The sequence below is a fragment of the Vigna unguiculata genome, chromosome 3 (assembly GCF_037176805.1).
Source record: "Vigna unguiculata cultivar grain cowpea cultivar isolate G323 ecotype 2 chromosome 3, ASM3717680v1, whole genome shotgun sequence".
NCBI classification, from domain to species: Eukaryota; Viridiplantae; Streptophyta; class Magnoliopsida; order Fabales; family Fabaceae; genus Vigna; species Vigna unguiculata.
In genome coordinates this window covers 42,491,347-42,508,433 of record NC_140794.1, presented here as the reverse complement: position 1 = coordinate 42,508,433, position 17,087 = coordinate 42,491,347, and the positions used below count along the sequence as shown (strand labels likewise).

Sequence of the window (17,087 nt, the reverse complement as noted above, 5' to 3'; positions counted from 1 at the left end):
ACCGGGATATCGTTTCCCAAGAGACTCGTGTATACTAAATATTTGCGTAATTAGTGACTAATTTAAACTAATGAATAAATTCATAATTTGGGTTTTTGTATGCAATAAAGTAAATGTTTCATAAACAAGTAAAATTGAACTTGGATATTTGAAGACTCTAGAAAATGGTAAAGACTAGAAATGCAATGGATTGATATTGTTGGAGTTAGACTTCACCTACTTTACTCTCATGTGTATTAAACAATAAAACTCTTCTCCATTAATTACTAATGTCAACCCACAAGTCTACTCAAACTCTAATCCCTTAGTTGAATGAGCCTAGGTTCCCTTATTTAGAGTCAATTCCTTGAATCCCTAAATAAACAAACCCGCTTTACAAATTAGGGTTTAAGACAACTAATGGGTCAAGTTCCATTCCTAGATACAAGTTCCATTAGGTATCTTGTTCAAATTCTATGTTTCAAGAGATATTTTCCAATACCTAATGACCCAAATATCATGCAATGAATGGGTAAAACAAAGCAAGCCTTAAATACATAAACAAAGATACTAGAAATCAATGGAAGAAGCATATATATATTCAAACCATTCGAAAATACATAAGAGTTCAGTGGCTACATCTAACCCCAACAAAAATGGGTTTAGCTCTCCATTGTCATGGAGAGCTCAAGCTTACAAAATGGAAATGGAAGAGGGAGGAGACACAAAGAGGTAGATGGAGCTGTTCCCACAAGCCCTAGCAGACCTCCAAGCGCTCCAAGACGTGTTGTTCGAGCTCCAAAATGTCCAAGATGAGATTCCCTCCGCGAAAACAAAAGAAAAAGGGGTCACTTGACACATCAGCGAAAAAGGGCGCCTGGCGGAAGGGTCTCACCGGCAGGCACAAGCCACTAAACAGGGGGCAAGTCTTGCCGCTACCGCCCGGCGGTGACTAAGTGCCGCCAGGCGGTGACTAACAGTAGCGCTTGTCTGGCGCTTGGTTGGCGCTTGACTGGCGGTCTGTTCCGCCTGGCGCTTGCTTCGTGTCGCCAGGCGCTTCCTGTTGACATTTTCCTTCTTCTCCTTGCTATTTCGGGTCACTCATTAATCTGGATTTTTGGACAAAGCTTCCCATCTACAAAAAGGACACAAAAAATGGGGATTAGTGGTATATTTAGATAAATGTAACCTAAAATGTATTTATTTACAAAAGTAAGGTAAAATTGAGGATTAAGTAGGTTAAAAGCTTTGGAAGAGATGATTTTGCTAATGAAATATAGCTTGGATAATGGTAAAAATTAACATTATCAAGCTCCTTCACCGGAAGACCCAACTCCACCACTCTAGATTCTGACACAAAAGAATGTGTCGCTCCCGAATCAAACAGAACATGCAAGCTCCTACTAGCTATCACACAAGACCCGATGATGAGGTTACCTGATCTAGCTGCCTCGGCACCAGTGACAACGTACACCCGACCCGCTGCCTGTGGCCTCGCACCTCCCCTCGACGGTTGTGACTGAGGTTGTGGTGAAGGCCTCGGCACTGTGCTCTTGTCAACTGGGCAATCCCTGATGAAGTGGCCCACCTGCCCGCATCTATGGCATGTCTTCCTATCAGAAAGCTAGGGGCAGGCACTCCTCATATGGGGCCCCCTACAGTGGAAGCACTGCGGCCTAGAAGGCTGGAACTGCTGGGGCTGATGTGAGAACCTCCTGGGCCCCTAGGGCTGAGGCCTATAGTATGGCTTCCTCCGGTCGTCGTGTCTGCTCGTGGACCCAGATGGCCCTCCCACCTTCAGCTGAGACTTTTGTTGAGTTTCAACTTCAGCCTTAAGCTTCTCCATCACTCTTGCCTTCTCTACCAAGGCAGTGAATTCCTTGATAGAGAGCGGAGCCACCATGAGCTTGAGGTCACCCCTCAACCCATTCTCAAACTTTCTACACTGCCAGTCCTCTACCATCTTCAGGGTGTGAAATCTGCCCAAGTGTTTAAACTTTTTAGCGTACTCAGACACTGACATGTCCCCTTGCATCAGCTGCAAGAACTCAACCTCCTTCGCATACCTCACACTATCTGGGAAGAACTCAGCATAAAACTTCTTCTTAAACAGTTCCCAGGTGATGGTCTCATGGCATCCTCCAACATCATCTTCATGCTGGACCACCAATGCACGACTTCTCCAGCAAGAAGATACTCGGTGTATGCAAGCCTGTTCTCTGCAGGACATCGCTTAGCATCATAGATTCGTCCCATGTCCCGCATCCACTAATCAGCTCCATCCGGGCTAACTTTGCCATCGAAGCGGGATGGGTGGTGTTGTAGAAAATCCTCTAAACTCCACTCTTGCACTCGTGGCAGTGAAGCTTGGGAAGAACCAGCGGCTGAACGGTTTTCCCCTATCTGATGTAGGGCTTCCAAGTGCCTTTGCTGAGTCGCTTCTGCTGCTAGTCTTGCAGACTCCATCTGTTGCAAGGCTAGATTCTGCTGATTCACCATGTTAGCATTCTGTTGCTGCATGGCTGCTATCATCGCCTCAATTGCTCCCACCAAATGAGGATTATCTGGGTTTGGAACAGGAGGTGGAGGAGGTCTAGGTGCCATAGCTCTGATCACACAAAGAAGGAACCATCAGATTAGTCGACAGGTACAACAACTTGTACCAAACACGCTACAAGGAACACACAACAGAAGCTAAGCAAGCTCACACCTACAGATCCTAAAGGAATCACTGCTCTGATACCAAATTGTAACATCCCGTTTTCATAGTTTTTAAACTATTAAACAAAACATTTAAATTTTAATAGTTTAGAAGCAAATGATGACATAGACCAGTATAACATATAATACAGTCATCCTAAAAAATAACCATACATACGCTGATCAACATATACAGCCCATACACTACTAAAGGGTTACAAAACACCCTAAGCATCTACTAAATAAACATGTAACTACTACTGCTGGAAAACGTCCTAGAAACCCCTTCAACGCCTGTCTAGGAAGGGTGTACCTTCGCCTGCACTTTTATCTGCTCACGCCATTCAATAAGGACGATTATTGCAAAAGTAGAAGACACACAAAACACAATAGAAACTAGAAGGGTAAGCTAACTTGAACAAAGAGTAAATCATGAAATTTTCATACTAAGACAGAAAACAGACTTTTATTACACAATCTATTAAATCATCCAAATAATCCTGACCATAACACCACACCTCATTCTAGACTCGATATCCGGATTATGTAAGTGGCATTGGAGCTCTTGGTGACTTGCACTTGAGATGGTTCCTAAACTCTGCAGAGTTTTAGGCACAAGGGGTATTCACCCAACCACTCTAAAGGTAAATCCCATCACCTCTATGATGGATCGGAATCATAGACCAGGACCTCCTACTACTCCCCCCGACGTAATCCATCATACTCTACTTGAGTCTTAATGGTTACTGGGAACGTCAAGATATCACCAATCTGAGTCCTCATGCCCTTACATTTACTAAACCACATTCCTTAGGATTTCCCTTGAAATCCTAACTCCAACATATTCCCATTCACATCAAATTCATACTCAGTTCCATCACACAGTCTAACATGCATAAGGATCACATACAATATCAACCAACATCATCTTAAAGCAATCAATCAAGCAATCAAGTAATCAAAACAGTGAGAAAACTAATCTTCTGTAGGGAATCTCGCTTAGGCTAGAGGGTCTCGCCTAAGCTAGAGAATTTATCTCGCTTAGGCGAGTTGCTCTCGCCTGGGCGAGACCTCGTACAATGGTGAATTAAAAGTCCTGGGCGAACTCTCGCTCAGGCTAAACTGGCTCGCCTAGACGAGAAGTCATCTCGCTCAGGCGAGTCCAGCTCGCCTAGGCAAGATTTCGTGCAGTGACAGAGGTATTCATCTTGGTAGTTTCGCTCAGGCGAGAGCTGCTCGCCTAGGCGAAAATACCAGAATTACTATGCTGTTCTACACATGCATTCTCGCCCAGAACCATCCACCATCCAAATTCGCATACAAACAGTTTCCAAAATACCAATTAAACACACAATCGCATAATTGAATCATTCATAAACACAATTTACATGAAATGTAGTTGAAAAGTCAGCTTCCCTTACCTATTTTCGATTTAAAGCTTGGAGGAAGACAATCTAGGAGAGGGGAGCAGAATTCCTCAGCCTAACCTAGGAGAATTCATCATCCAATCACACAGAAAGGATGAGCACTGGGTTAGACTCAGAATGGAAGCAGAATTTCGAGTTGAATTTCTAAATTAGACTTGAAGCTGTAAGGGAAACTTACCTAGGTGATGAGAGGCTATGAGTGTAGGCAGCAGGAGACTCAAGAGTGACTTCCTCTCCAGAATCTGATCAGAAGTAAGGAAGGTGAGACAGAGAGAAGAACTGAGTTTGCAAAGGAAAAATGAGAGGGGAGGGGGTTTTGGCTTCTATGTTTGGAAAGAGGGGTGTTGCATTCATTACTTAAACAAAGTTTACAAAAATAATCAAATTAAATAAAATGGACTGAAATTGAAACTAAACTAAAAAATATATATTATTTATAGATTAAATAAATTAAACGAAAATAGAGAAGAAATTAATGTTTTAGTCTAAAAAAACCTAATATTTTTCTCATATTACTTTTTCTTTTAAAAAAAAAACCCTGGGCCATTGTCTCAACAGCTCTGCTCTCAAAGGCAGCGCATTTTGTCTCACTCTCAAGACTGCATATTCATTCCACCTGAGTTTTGTGCATATCATCTGCGCGTCTCCTTCACGAGAGGTGAATAAAGGTTAGTTTCTCGTTTTCTCACCTACGAATTTCAGGGTTTTCCGGTTGTTTTCTGTCATCTGTTCGAATTGATTTTGGGGTTTAGGTTTGATTTTGTATAGGCTGCCCTATTCGGGTCTTAAGAAATTTTTTTCTCGCGTCTTTCTCTGATATTCAAGTTGTTTTTGTTAATTTGATTCACATTCTTATCATATTCTTGAGACGAGGTAGATGGTCGATGTTTTGCTGCTTAAACTTGATGCCTAGGTTTGTAATGTAAAAAACGAAAATCACATAAAAACAATTTACAGTCCTAAATCATGTTTGACTTTATCTTAAACAACTCAGAGCTGACGAGTGAAATTGTGAACAGTGTGACTTTTTGAACAAAACTTTTGAGAAACATTCGCCGTGGTTCTTAATTCGTGAATACTGAATAACTGTCATTAATGAGTGTATGTGACCATCACAGTTTTTTGTGCTCTGGATTTGTGTTCAAAATAAACAGGTGAAGGGTAGTTATCAGATTTAATTGATGATAAGCGAAATTGACGACTCTTCAAATGTGTTTGACTATGATTTTTGGGGCTTAGAATGATAAGGAATTGGTTTCCACTGAAATATGATGATATTAGTAATATTTTACTATCTTGAATATGAACGGAGAGATGAAAGAATTTGGTAAATTAAAATTGGAAGGATTTTATGTTTGTTTACTCTTCATGTCATCTCGTTCTTTTTGATTTGGCTCAATCATAAAACACCAAACAAAGGACTGGTTTTTAGTTTGTTTTGGTTGAAGGAAACATGTATAAACAATCTACTTCCTTTATTTTGCGAAATAAAGTATGTAGCCTTTTCTGTGCAGACTAAAGGTTGCAAACCTTGATGCTTGAAGTTATTTTCAACTATTCCTAGGAATAAAGTACTGTGTTTTTCTCCATGTTGAATCAAGATGTGAGTTATACATTAAGTGAAATCAAATTGGTCATTTCCCAATAAAAGGAACAGAGGAATATCATTTTACAGATGCAATATCTTAGAGGCTTCTGACGTTACTCTAATGATTACAACGAATGTTTTATCTATACTCTGCATAATGCTTATATAAATAGTCTGCATAAGTTTTAATTGTTATTGAACAATTACAAACAAAAAATACATAATAATTGTATCTAACCTTTTTTCTTTTACATTCCCAACAAAATTATCTTGGGTGAAATTTTACTATCATGAATATGACATCTGCTCCGTGTGTTTTTGATGCCTGTCTTCAATCATCTATCTATCTATCTATATGGTGCACATAGTCTAATATTATCTATTCTCTCTTATAGTATTATCTTATCTCTCTTTCTCCCTTCACCACCACCACCTTACCAAGCTTCTTTTCTGTCTTTATTTATTTATTTTTTTTGTGGTTACCATGTCTCTTTTTTCCTTGTAATTATCATCTTATACCTCTTTCTCTTTGCTTTTACCACCAACTATTTCTCTTACACTACCTTGTCCTATTGCTCATTGATATCATCAAATCTTAAATCATAACAACACCCTCTTCTCTTTTCTCTTTATTCATGCAATCTGGCCTCAAAAAGAGGGAAAAATTAGTGCCGCCACATTTGGCACTTCTGCTAGTTTTTAATATAGTCTCCATTTTATGCACACATGTAGAGATTAGAATTAATAATGTATTACCAAATCACAAAGCAACTAACTCTTGAAAAAAAATTAGCCCTAACACATTTAAATTTTACGTCTAATTAATATAGTCGTTTAAATAATAGTCAAATTGTCTACCGTAGCTCCAATGTGGTGAATGTGGGAGCAAGAAAACATGATTAATAATTAAACTAGTTGTCCTAGTATATAAAATTATTAACTAATATTTAATATTGTTTTCTTCCATTTCACTTCATGAGTGTTTAGGCTTTAAATATCTCAATTGTTGACTCTTGGATTGCTTTCTTTTACCTCTTTTAGATTGAATGCTACTATAAGGGATTTCATAACTATAGGTGTGTTGCACATTCCGTATTCTACTTGTTGAAGATTCCCACACTAAAAGAAAAAACTCCTTAAGATAATAGATAAATTTGATCAGGAGTTATAAGATGGTCTAGTGGTAAAAGTTGGAAAGGAGGGTGGGAAAGGTTGTGAGTTCAATTATCCCCTGTTAACATTTGGGAGACATTAGGTTAGCTTAGTGGGTTTGTTATCTTTTTAATTTTTTTGTTAATTAATTAATTAATTTAAATTTTATTGATAAAAATAATTTTAATTATAGGAGAACATTTATACAAATTTTCTTTCTTCTATAATAAGATTTTTATTATCAATGAATGATTTATTATTGAATTATGTAAAAATATTAATGTCTGCATGCATGAATTTGAAATTAATTTAATTTCTAAATAAATGTCGAAATCACTATTTGATATATTCAGATGTATCAAGCTTTTTATTCCATTTATTTATATTCAATTGGGACAAACGTAGAACACTAATGATTAATAATATTAAAAATTATAATAGTTTGGGGAAGGAGGGACTGGGCCAATTTTGGTGCTGGCCCAAGAGTGTTATCAGTTCTGTAAAAAAAATTATTGCTCTTTATATAGCTTCATGAGCATAAAAAATATGGAAACTAAGGTAAAAACCTAACCATCTCCTGCTTCTCCAACAAACCATTTCTGCAGGAAGACACAAAACATAGGGTTTGTTGTGTTGTTGTGAAATATGGAGGGTGCTCGACGGCTACAAGGACAGTCTATTGGAGTTTTCAATGAAGGAATTGGATTACTCCTTTTTCGCTGGTCGGCTCTTCGAACTGCTGTCGAGAACGAATGGGGTGGCCGTGAGTCCCGCGTCAAAGCTGATCAACTTGTCACCGATGTCCTTTCGTGGTTCACTCAATCCAAAGGTATATATTGATTGACGCAACATAAGACAATTTAATTGTGTGGATCGAAAACTCTGTTTTCATTTTGTTTTTTATATTGTGCTGGTTGATATGTCAGAGCCACTTTACATTGATGACTTAGAAGACATACTGGATCAAGGTATGCTTTCTCTCAATGTGGAGGTCGAAGATGGCAGCATTGAAGAGGTATACATTTTCTTTTTTTAATTTGTTTGTTCTGTTAACTTCACTTGTTCTTATCTTCTTTTTTTTATGATTATGTAGGTGGCTGAAAAATTAATGGTGATGCATGAAGAATTCTTGGATGGAAATTTTAGTTCTTTCGAAGATCTCAGGAAAGCCAATGTCGAGCATCGTCCTCACACAGCACAGGTACATAGTGACACAGTATATGCACAATCAATTTTACTATTTTTTAATATCATAATTACAGGGTTCTATGCTGGTTTATTTTGGGTGTTTCAATCTCTATATGATGGGTATTATTCACAAACATCAAGTCGTAACTGTAGTGTGCCTCAATGCAAAATGTCATCTAGTGCATCTATTCTTGCCTCTCAAACTACCTTTCAATTTCAAGTCTTGAAAACATTGCTATAGTTACTGGAGCAGAGCAGCTACTAATTGTTTGTATTTATATGGATAGTTCTTGTATTTTTGTTTCAATCCTTGTTTTCTTGGCTCATGACTTAGAAGTTGGAATAATGGGAAGTATTCAAAGAACGGAAATATGTCCTAAATAATTATTATATTACTCTATATTTGAAATATTTTGGAGTGTGAAGTTGATAAATCTGATGAAAGCTGTGATTTTCTTTTTATTCATCTTCCTTCTTTTTTTTTCTTCACAATTTTCTTCCCACCGTATACCAGTCCCGAACCTCCATTTTTAGGCTCCTCCAAAATAAATGGGAAAAGCTTTTTGTTGATCTCCCAAGGTAGACCGGGACTAAATTATGTAATTTTCAATTTGTTACATATGTTTACAGAGCATGTTTTCACTTGATTTTTGCATATTTTCCCTTGTTTATGTATGGCCACGATACAATTGTCTTATCTTCCTCTTTTCTCGAATTTGAATGCAATTGTCTTATCTTCCTCTTTTCTCGAATTTGGATGCAGTAATAATGTTAGGTGTTTTCATTTCCCCTTATATAGCCTAGAAACAATTGGATGATCTTCCACTCGTTGAATTTGAATGCAGTAATAATGGTAGACTTTTTTTATGTTTTAGATTGTAAACGATGGTGAAGATGACAGTGAGGAAGATGGTGATGATGAAACCATGATTGTAGATGGCAATTCTTCAAGCATGACTACGGAGATTCCCAGATCTTATTCAAACAATAATTCAGTTAATGAGTCCCGGCCGAATGTTTCAGGCGAAGCAGATGATGAATGGGTTGTAGTTTCGAACAGAAGAAATAAGGGTAGAAAAAATTAGATAAAAAAAATATTTAATTTGTTTTTTCAATTTTGTTTCAAGCGTGGTATTCCTTGTACTTTTTGAGGTTTTGCAAATGTTGAGGTGTGTATTGTGTATCCGGATTTTTTGTTGTACTCATTATTGAAAGTTGCATCATATCTTGCCGTTGGGTGATCCATTAATTCAGCAAAGTTGCCTCATTAACATATACTGAACAAGAGTATAAATGGTTGTCACACAAAATAGAAGAGTTGACAATGTAAAGAAAACTGAACGAGTGGTTAAGTTGTAGAGAAAAAAAAAACTATTATCATTATTTAGTTTGCAATGGGGAATAAATATTTATCACTTTATTTACAGAACCTCCTCCTAAAAGATGAAAAACCCTTCCTTGTAAAAGTAATGGGAAACGTAAGTTCAAATATTATAACTGTCAGTGGTTCGCTGGTATGAAAGGAAAATTTGAAATGAACAGTTAAAAGGACTAAATTGCACTTTCATTTTAGGCTTAATTACTGTTTTAGTCCTCTTATTTATTAGCAAATTTCAAAATGGTCCTTCTATTATTCAGAGTCTCAATTTAGTCCTCAAGTTTTCAAAAGTGACTCAATTTAGTCCTCACCGTTTAATTTGAACAAACGCCGTTCAAACAGTAGTGAGGTGGCACAATTGTACTGATACGTGTCAACGTTTTTAAAAGGCAAGAGTAATTGACGTGGCATATGTTGAATATGTTTAACTTTGATTAGAAATGGGAATCATGAAACCTTAAATTTTTACCAGCCACGGTGCATTCGTTCATCTCCTCCGCTACGGTGCTACAGAACATTGTTGTAATTAATTTCGCCCCAGATTTTGTTGTTAACAGAGATGTCCGAAGCCAACTCTTGTAAGTCTTGCTCATGTTCACACAATGAAATTTGTGGTGTGTCTTCTCTTGGTGGTGGGTGGAAGGGGTTGGGTGTGTCTCCCATTTGTCAATGTGGAGAGGTTGCTGTATTGAGAACTGCCAGAACAAGTAGGAATGCTGGGAAGAAATTCTGGGGTTGTCCAAATTTCAAGGTTAGCTTGTTGAGTTTTATTTTTCGATTATTTATAATTCGTGATTGTGAATAATGTAATTTTTGTTGTGCTTGATTTGATGAACAGAGAGGAAATGAAGGTTCTGTTGGCTGTAATTATTTCAAGTGGTGTGGAGAAGATGATGTTGATGATAGAGATGGTGTTATCATCAGACAGAGGAGAAAGATTGTTAGTTTAGAGAAAAGTAATAAGTTGTATGAGAAATGGATAAAGAGGTTAATAGGAATTGTTTGTGTTCTTGTTGTATTCAATGTATTCTTAGTTTCAGTAGTGATCAAAAGCCCCTAAATTGTTGTGAAGGGGTTGTTTGTAGTATGTTTTGTTTTGGTATGGTGCGATGTTGTATATTGCACCAAAGTTGTATTTGGTTTTGCTATGATATATAAAGTTCCAAAATTAGTGAATTCTTTGATTTGATTTGTACATGTTCATTTATATGTTTTGTTGGCTATTACACAGTGGAAAATAATCACACAGAAAAAGATTTGAATTAAACAAGGAAACTTAAGATATATTTATATCAACCACAATAAGTTTCTCCAAAATAGTACATCATAGTTTCTCCAAAATACATAGTGTTGTTTCATGATTCAGATTTGTCCAACATACATAAAACATCAAATTCAGCTTATCTGTTGTCCAGTAACAAAATACATATAACATCATATTTTCATGGTTTCCAAACACGGCCTCGCCTATGCTGAAGCTTTGGCCTTATATTGGGTCTGCCACATGATGGTGGAATTGGTGGAATTGGTGTTGCATTGGGATGTGTTGTAAGTGGTGCAGTTGAAGTTGCAGTTGAACCTTGTGTACAATTAACGGCTGGTGGCATATTTGCAAGGACAGATTGAGCAGAAATAGGTGGCTGGGTTGGAGGCACATATTGAGCAGAAGTAGAAGGCTGGGATGGAGTCACAAATTATTGACTGCAAATATTTTGCCCTTCATCAACAGGTTGTCCCTGGTTTGGAGGCACATCTTGTTGACTGGAAATGTTTTGGCCTTCATCAGCAGTTGGTCCCTGGTTTGGAGGCACAGATTGTTCATCAGAAGTAGCTGTTGGTGGTGGAGTTGGTGGAGATGGTGGAGCTTGTGGGCAAGTTGTCCTGTTGTATCCAAGTTTCTTACATGTTGAGCATTTCTTCCTTATCCCCCCTCTTCTAACTTGGGTGTCATCTTTCTTCATCTCAGATGCTTGTAATCTTCTTTTCTTCTTAGGTCGTCCAGACAGTATGCGCTTTAATGGAGGCAGCACATCAGGGAAGGGAGTGATTTCCAGACATCTTGGCCATTTACATGATATATGATTGAGCAGTATATTTCTTCATATGAAGACTTGGTAAACCAGTGTGCTACAAATGGATCTACACTCAGATTTAAGAATTTCATTGCAGCCAAAGAATGTGAGCATGGGATGCCAGTAATACCCCATTTCCTGTAGCTACAGTCCATGTTGTCCACATTAACCACAAACTTCTCACCAATAGTAGACACATGTCTAACCTCAAAAAGCTTGTCTGCTGACCAACTATATTCATTAAAAAAAGTACACAGATTATTAAACCAGTCACATTCTTGAATACATAAAACAATCCAATGAAATGTGAACAATACCTGGGAACCCAATATTTTGTTAACTGCAGCTCCTTCTCTAGTTTGTCACGAATCCTGGGGCATATTGAACCTTCGAAGGAACTAACCTTCAACCTATTACTTGCCCATCTATTCATCATGTACAACCTTATGTCTTCAAGCATGGTAATTATTGGCTTACTCCTTGCATCCACAATCACGCTGTTGAATGCCTCTGACATGTTGTTAACTAGTGTATCACACTTGACATTGGTATTGAACCTTGATCTTGACCAATACCTATTAAATTTGCAGCATGTCAACATATTGTGGTATATAAAAAACTAAGTAACCAGTGGAGGAACTTGCCTTGGAGGAATAGCTATTAAATGTTTGAATGCATCCTCGTTAACTTCTTTAAGCTCTAACATAACCTTTTCCCATGCTTATGGATATGTGCAGTAAGCAGCCCTCCACATTAAGCGTTTGAGCATTTTCCCTGAAAATTTCTTCCTGAAATTCTCATACAGGTGGCGTATACAAAACCTTTGATCAAAGCTGGCAGGAGACCCTATAAAAATAGATACATTAGATTCTGAAAAAAAGCTGGCAGTACATATATTTAACACAATGAATTACCTTTTGCTGGTCTGATATAAAGGTGCATGAGGCACAACATTCAACACCACCAAGATCATCAATTAGAAGGTCTAAGAACCATGACCACGTGTCCTTATTTTCAACCTCCACAACTGCGTATGCTAATGGCAACATCTGATCATTTGCATCTCGTGCCACAGCTGTCAATAACTCACCACCAAACCTCCCCTTTAAAAAATATCCATCTAATCCTATTATAGACCTACATGATACAAAGTTGTCCTTACATGCTTTTAAACAGACATAAAATCTTTGGAATATTCAGTGGAGGAACCATCTTCAATCTGAACCTCTTCCAAATTCTGTGTTTGAGGTAGCACCTGCGACACACCACTGTGAGGCTGTGCCTGTGATTCACCAACATTCTAAATTTCAACCTCAACCTCAACAGTTTCAGGCTGCACCTGTTCTGTTGCCTCACACTGCACCTGTTATGTTGCCTCACACAGCACCTGTGTTGTTGCCTCACAGGACCTCTGTTGTTGCCTCACACTACACCTCTTTTAAAACATCTGCCTCACACTGCATATCACCCTCATTTACTACTACTTGTGCCTCGCACTACACCTCAACCTCACCAATTGGGGGTTCAACTTGTTCTGCATCAGTACACTGCATTTCCTCTACGGGTTCAGCCACAGTGTCATTCTCCACACCAGTATGGTCTTCACCATTATCCCCACCTGGATAATATTCCAACATTTGTACCTCCTCTGCTACACATACTGAGTGAATGAAATACATGTGGACTTCACCACGCTGCTTCGCGATTTGGACCATATGCAGTGCACCAACATCATCAACAAATTGACACAACCTTTCCTCCAACACTGGACAACCTCCTACTGAATAACACAGATCCTTCACACTAATATAACCCATTTCTCTCAATATGGAAAGCACCTCGAAGTAAGACCACCTGTCTTCATCACACCATAATTCGCTTCTATGGCCATTGACGTACTTGATTCCACCCTCATTCACGAAATATCCTCCATGGTGAATAACCACTTTAAACTTGTCATCTTCCATCATAAACCTGTGAAATTACCAGATACCCATACCAATATCTTTTTAATCAAATTTTGTTAAATTTATCTTATGTTTTAAGTGTATTTCATGATAGTACTTGAATTGCTTATGGTGTTTGACACATTTTTGCTTCAACGTTAACTCAAACATTATCTTAAAATTTGGTTAAAATGACTAAATCTATATATTTCTAAAATTGAGAAATAAATTAGGCTAAAGTTTCGAAGAGAAACTAATTTCAATTTTTGCCAAAAGTTAGAAGACCAAAAATATATTTAATCCTAAAAAACAACTTGTGTTCATTAAATCAATAGAAAGATGTAATATTATAAAATTATAAAATATTAATATGTAAAATATGATTTTATTTATAAAATAATATTAATAATCAAAATTCTGAATTTCAACCTCAACCTCAACAGTTTCAGGCTGCACCTGTTCTGTTGCCTCACATTGCACCTGTGTTGTTGCCTCACAGCACCTGTGTTGTTGCCTCACACTACACCTCTTTTAAAACATCTGCCTCACACTGCATATCACCCTCATTTACTACTACTTGTGCCTCGCACTGCACCTCAGCCTCACCAATTACGAGTTCAACTTGTTCTGCATCAGTACACTGCATTTCCTCTACGGGTTCAGCCTAATGTCATTCTCCACACCAGTATGGTCTTCACCATTATCCCCACCTGGATAATATTCCAACATATGTACCTCCTCTGCTACACATACTGAGTGAATGACATACATGTGGACTTCACCACGCTGCTTCGCGATTTGGACCATATGTAGTGCACCAACATCATCAACAAATTGACGCAACCTTTCCTCCAACACTGGACAACCTCCTACAGAATAACACAGATCCTTCACATTAATATAACCCATTTCTCTCAATATGGAAAGCACCTCGAAGTAAGACCATCTGTCTTCATCACACCATAATTCGCTTCTATGGCCATTGACGTATTTGATTCCACCCTCATTCACGAAATATCCTCCATGGTGAATAACCACTTTAAACTTGTCATCTTCCATCATAAACCTGTGAAATTACCAGATACCCATACCAATATCTTTTTAATCAAATTTTGTTAAATTTATCTTATGTTTTAAGTGTATTTCATGATAGTACTTGAATTGCTTATGGTGTTTGACACATTTTTTCTTCAACGTTAACTCAAACATTATCTTAAAATTTGGTTAAAATGACTAAATCTATATATTTCTAAAATTGAGAAATAAATTAGGCTAAAGTTTCGAAGAGAAACTAATTTCAATTTTTGCCAAAAGTTAGAAGACCAAAAATATATTTAATCCTAAAAAACAACTTGTGTTCATTAAATCAATAGAAAGATGTAATATTATAAAATTATAAAATATTAATATGTAAAATATGATTTTATTTATAAAATAATATTAATAATCAAAATTCTGAATTTTAACCTCAACCTCAACAGTTTCAGGCTGCACCTGTTATGTTGCCTCACATTGCACCTGTGTTGTTGCCTCACAGCACCTGTGTTGTTGCCTCACACTACACCTCTTTCAAAACATCTGCCTCACACTGCATATCACCCTCATTTACTACTACTTGTGCCTCGCACTGCACCTCAGCCTCACCAATTGCGGGTTCAACTTGTTCTGCATCAGTACACTGCATTTCCTCTACGGGTTCAGCCTAGTGTCATTCTCCACACCAGTATGGTCTTCACCATTATCCCCACCTGGATAATATTCCAACATATGTACCTCCTCTGCTACACATACTGAGTGAATGACATACATATGGACTTCACCACGCTGCTTCGCGATTTGGACCATATGCAGTGCACCAACATCATCAACAAATTGACGCAACCTTTCCTCCAACACTGGACAACCTCCTACAGAATAACACAGATCCTTCACATTAATATAACCCATTTCTCTCAATATGGAAAGCACCTCGAAGTAAGACCATCTGTCTTCATCACACCATAATTCGCTTCTATGGCCATTGACGTACTTGATTCCACCCTCATTCACGAAATATCCTCCATGGTGAATAACCACTTTAAACTTGTCATCTTCCATCATAAACCTGTGAAATTACCAGATACCCATACCAATATCTTTTTAATCAAATTTTGTTAAATTTATCTTATGTTTTAAGTGTATTTCATGATAGTACTTGAATTGCTTACGGTGTTTGACACATTTTTTCTTCAACGTTAACTCAAACATTATCTTAAAATTTGGTTAAAATGACTAAATCTATATATTTCTAAAATTGAGAAATAAATTAGGCTAAAGTTTCGAAAAGAAACTAATTTCAATTTTTGCCAAAAGTTAGAAGACCAAAAATATATTTAATCCTAAAAAACAACTTGTGTTCATTAAATCAATAGAAAGATGTAATATTATAAAATTATAAAATATTAATATGTAAAATATGATTTTATTTATAAAATAATATTAATAATCAAAATTCTGAATTTCAACCTCAATCTCAACAGTTTCAGGCTGCACCTGTTCTGTTGCCTCACATTGCACCTGTGTTGTTGCCTCACAGCACCTGTGTTGTTGCCTCACACTACACCTCTTTCAAAACATCTGCCTCACACTGCATATCACCCTCATTTACTACTACTTGTGCCTCGCACTGCACCTCAGCCTCACCAATTGCGGGTTCAACTTGTTCTGCATCAGTACACTGCATTTCCTCTACGGGTTCAGCCTAGTGTCATTCTCCACACCAGTATGGTCTTCACCATTATCCCCACCTGGATAATATTCCAACATATGTACCTCCTCTGCTACACATACTGAGTGAATGACATACATGTGGACTTCACCACGCTGCTTCGCGATTTGGACCATATGCAGTGCACCAACATCATCAACAAATTGACGCAACCTTTCCTCCAATACTGGACAACCTCCTACTGAATAACACAGATCCTTCACATTAATATAACCCATTTCTCTCAATATGGAAAGCACCTCGAAGTAAGACCACCTGTCTTCATCACACCATAATTCACTTCTATGGCCATTGACGTACTTGATTCCACCCTCATTCACGAAATATCCTCCATGGTGAATAACCACTTTAAACTTGTCATCTTCCATCAAAAACTTGTGAAATTACCAGATACCCATACCAATATCTTTTTAATCAAATTTTGTTAAATTTATCTTATGTTTTAAGTGTATTTCATGATAGTACTTGAATTGCTTATGGTGTTTGACACATTTTTGCTTCAACGTTAACTCAAACATTATCTTAAAATTTGGTTAAAATGACTAAATCTATATATTTCTAAAATTGAGAAATAAATTAGGCTAAAGTTTCGAAGAGAAACTAATTTTAATTTTTGCCAAAAGTTAGAAGACCAAAAATATATTTAATCCTAAAAAACAACTTGTGTTCATTAAATCAATAGAAAGATGTAATATTATAAAATTATAAAATATTAATATGTAAAATATGATTTTATTTATAAAATAATATTAATAATCAAAATTCTGAATTTCAACCTCAACCTCAACAGTTTCAGGCTGCACCTGTTCTGTTGCCTCACATTGCACCTGTGTTGTTGCCTCACAGCACCTGTGTTGTTGCCTCACACTACACCTCTTTTAAAACATCTG

General features: G+C 37.2%; 1 protein-coding gene across 1 annotated transcript; it reads left to right on the top strand.

Annotated features, from left to right (window-relative positions):
• Window positions 1-4,632: 4,632 nt before the first annotated feature.
• Window positions 4,633-9,292, top strand: LOC114176732 (Pre-rRNA-processing protein TSR2, conserved region). Its single transcript, XM_028061866.2, has 5 exons — window positions 4,633-4,774; window positions 7,452-7,675; window positions 7,773-7,861; window positions 7,940-8,047; window positions 8,910-9,292. Exons 2-5 carry the CDS (start codon window positions 7,492-7,494, stop codon window positions 9,117-9,119), a joined length of 591 nt encoding a protein of 196 aa, XP_027917667.1. The 5' UTR covers window positions 4,633-4,774; window positions 7,452-7,491; the 3' UTR covers window positions 9,120-9,292.
• Window positions 9,293-17,087: the final 7,795 nt, after the last annotated feature.

Coding starts and splice junctions, on each gene's coding strand:
- LOC114176732 (XM_028061866.2), top strand. CDS start 7,492: ATGGAGGGTGCTCGACGGCTACAAGGACAGTCTATTGGAGTTTTCAAT. Junction 7,676..7,772: donor GTGGTTCACTCAATCCAAAG/GTATATATTGAT, acceptor TTGATATGTCAG/AGCCACTTTACATTGATGAC. Junction 7,862..7,939: donor AAGATGGCAGCATTGAAGAG/GTATACATTTTC, acceptor ATGATTATGTAG/GTGGCTGAAAAATTAATGGT.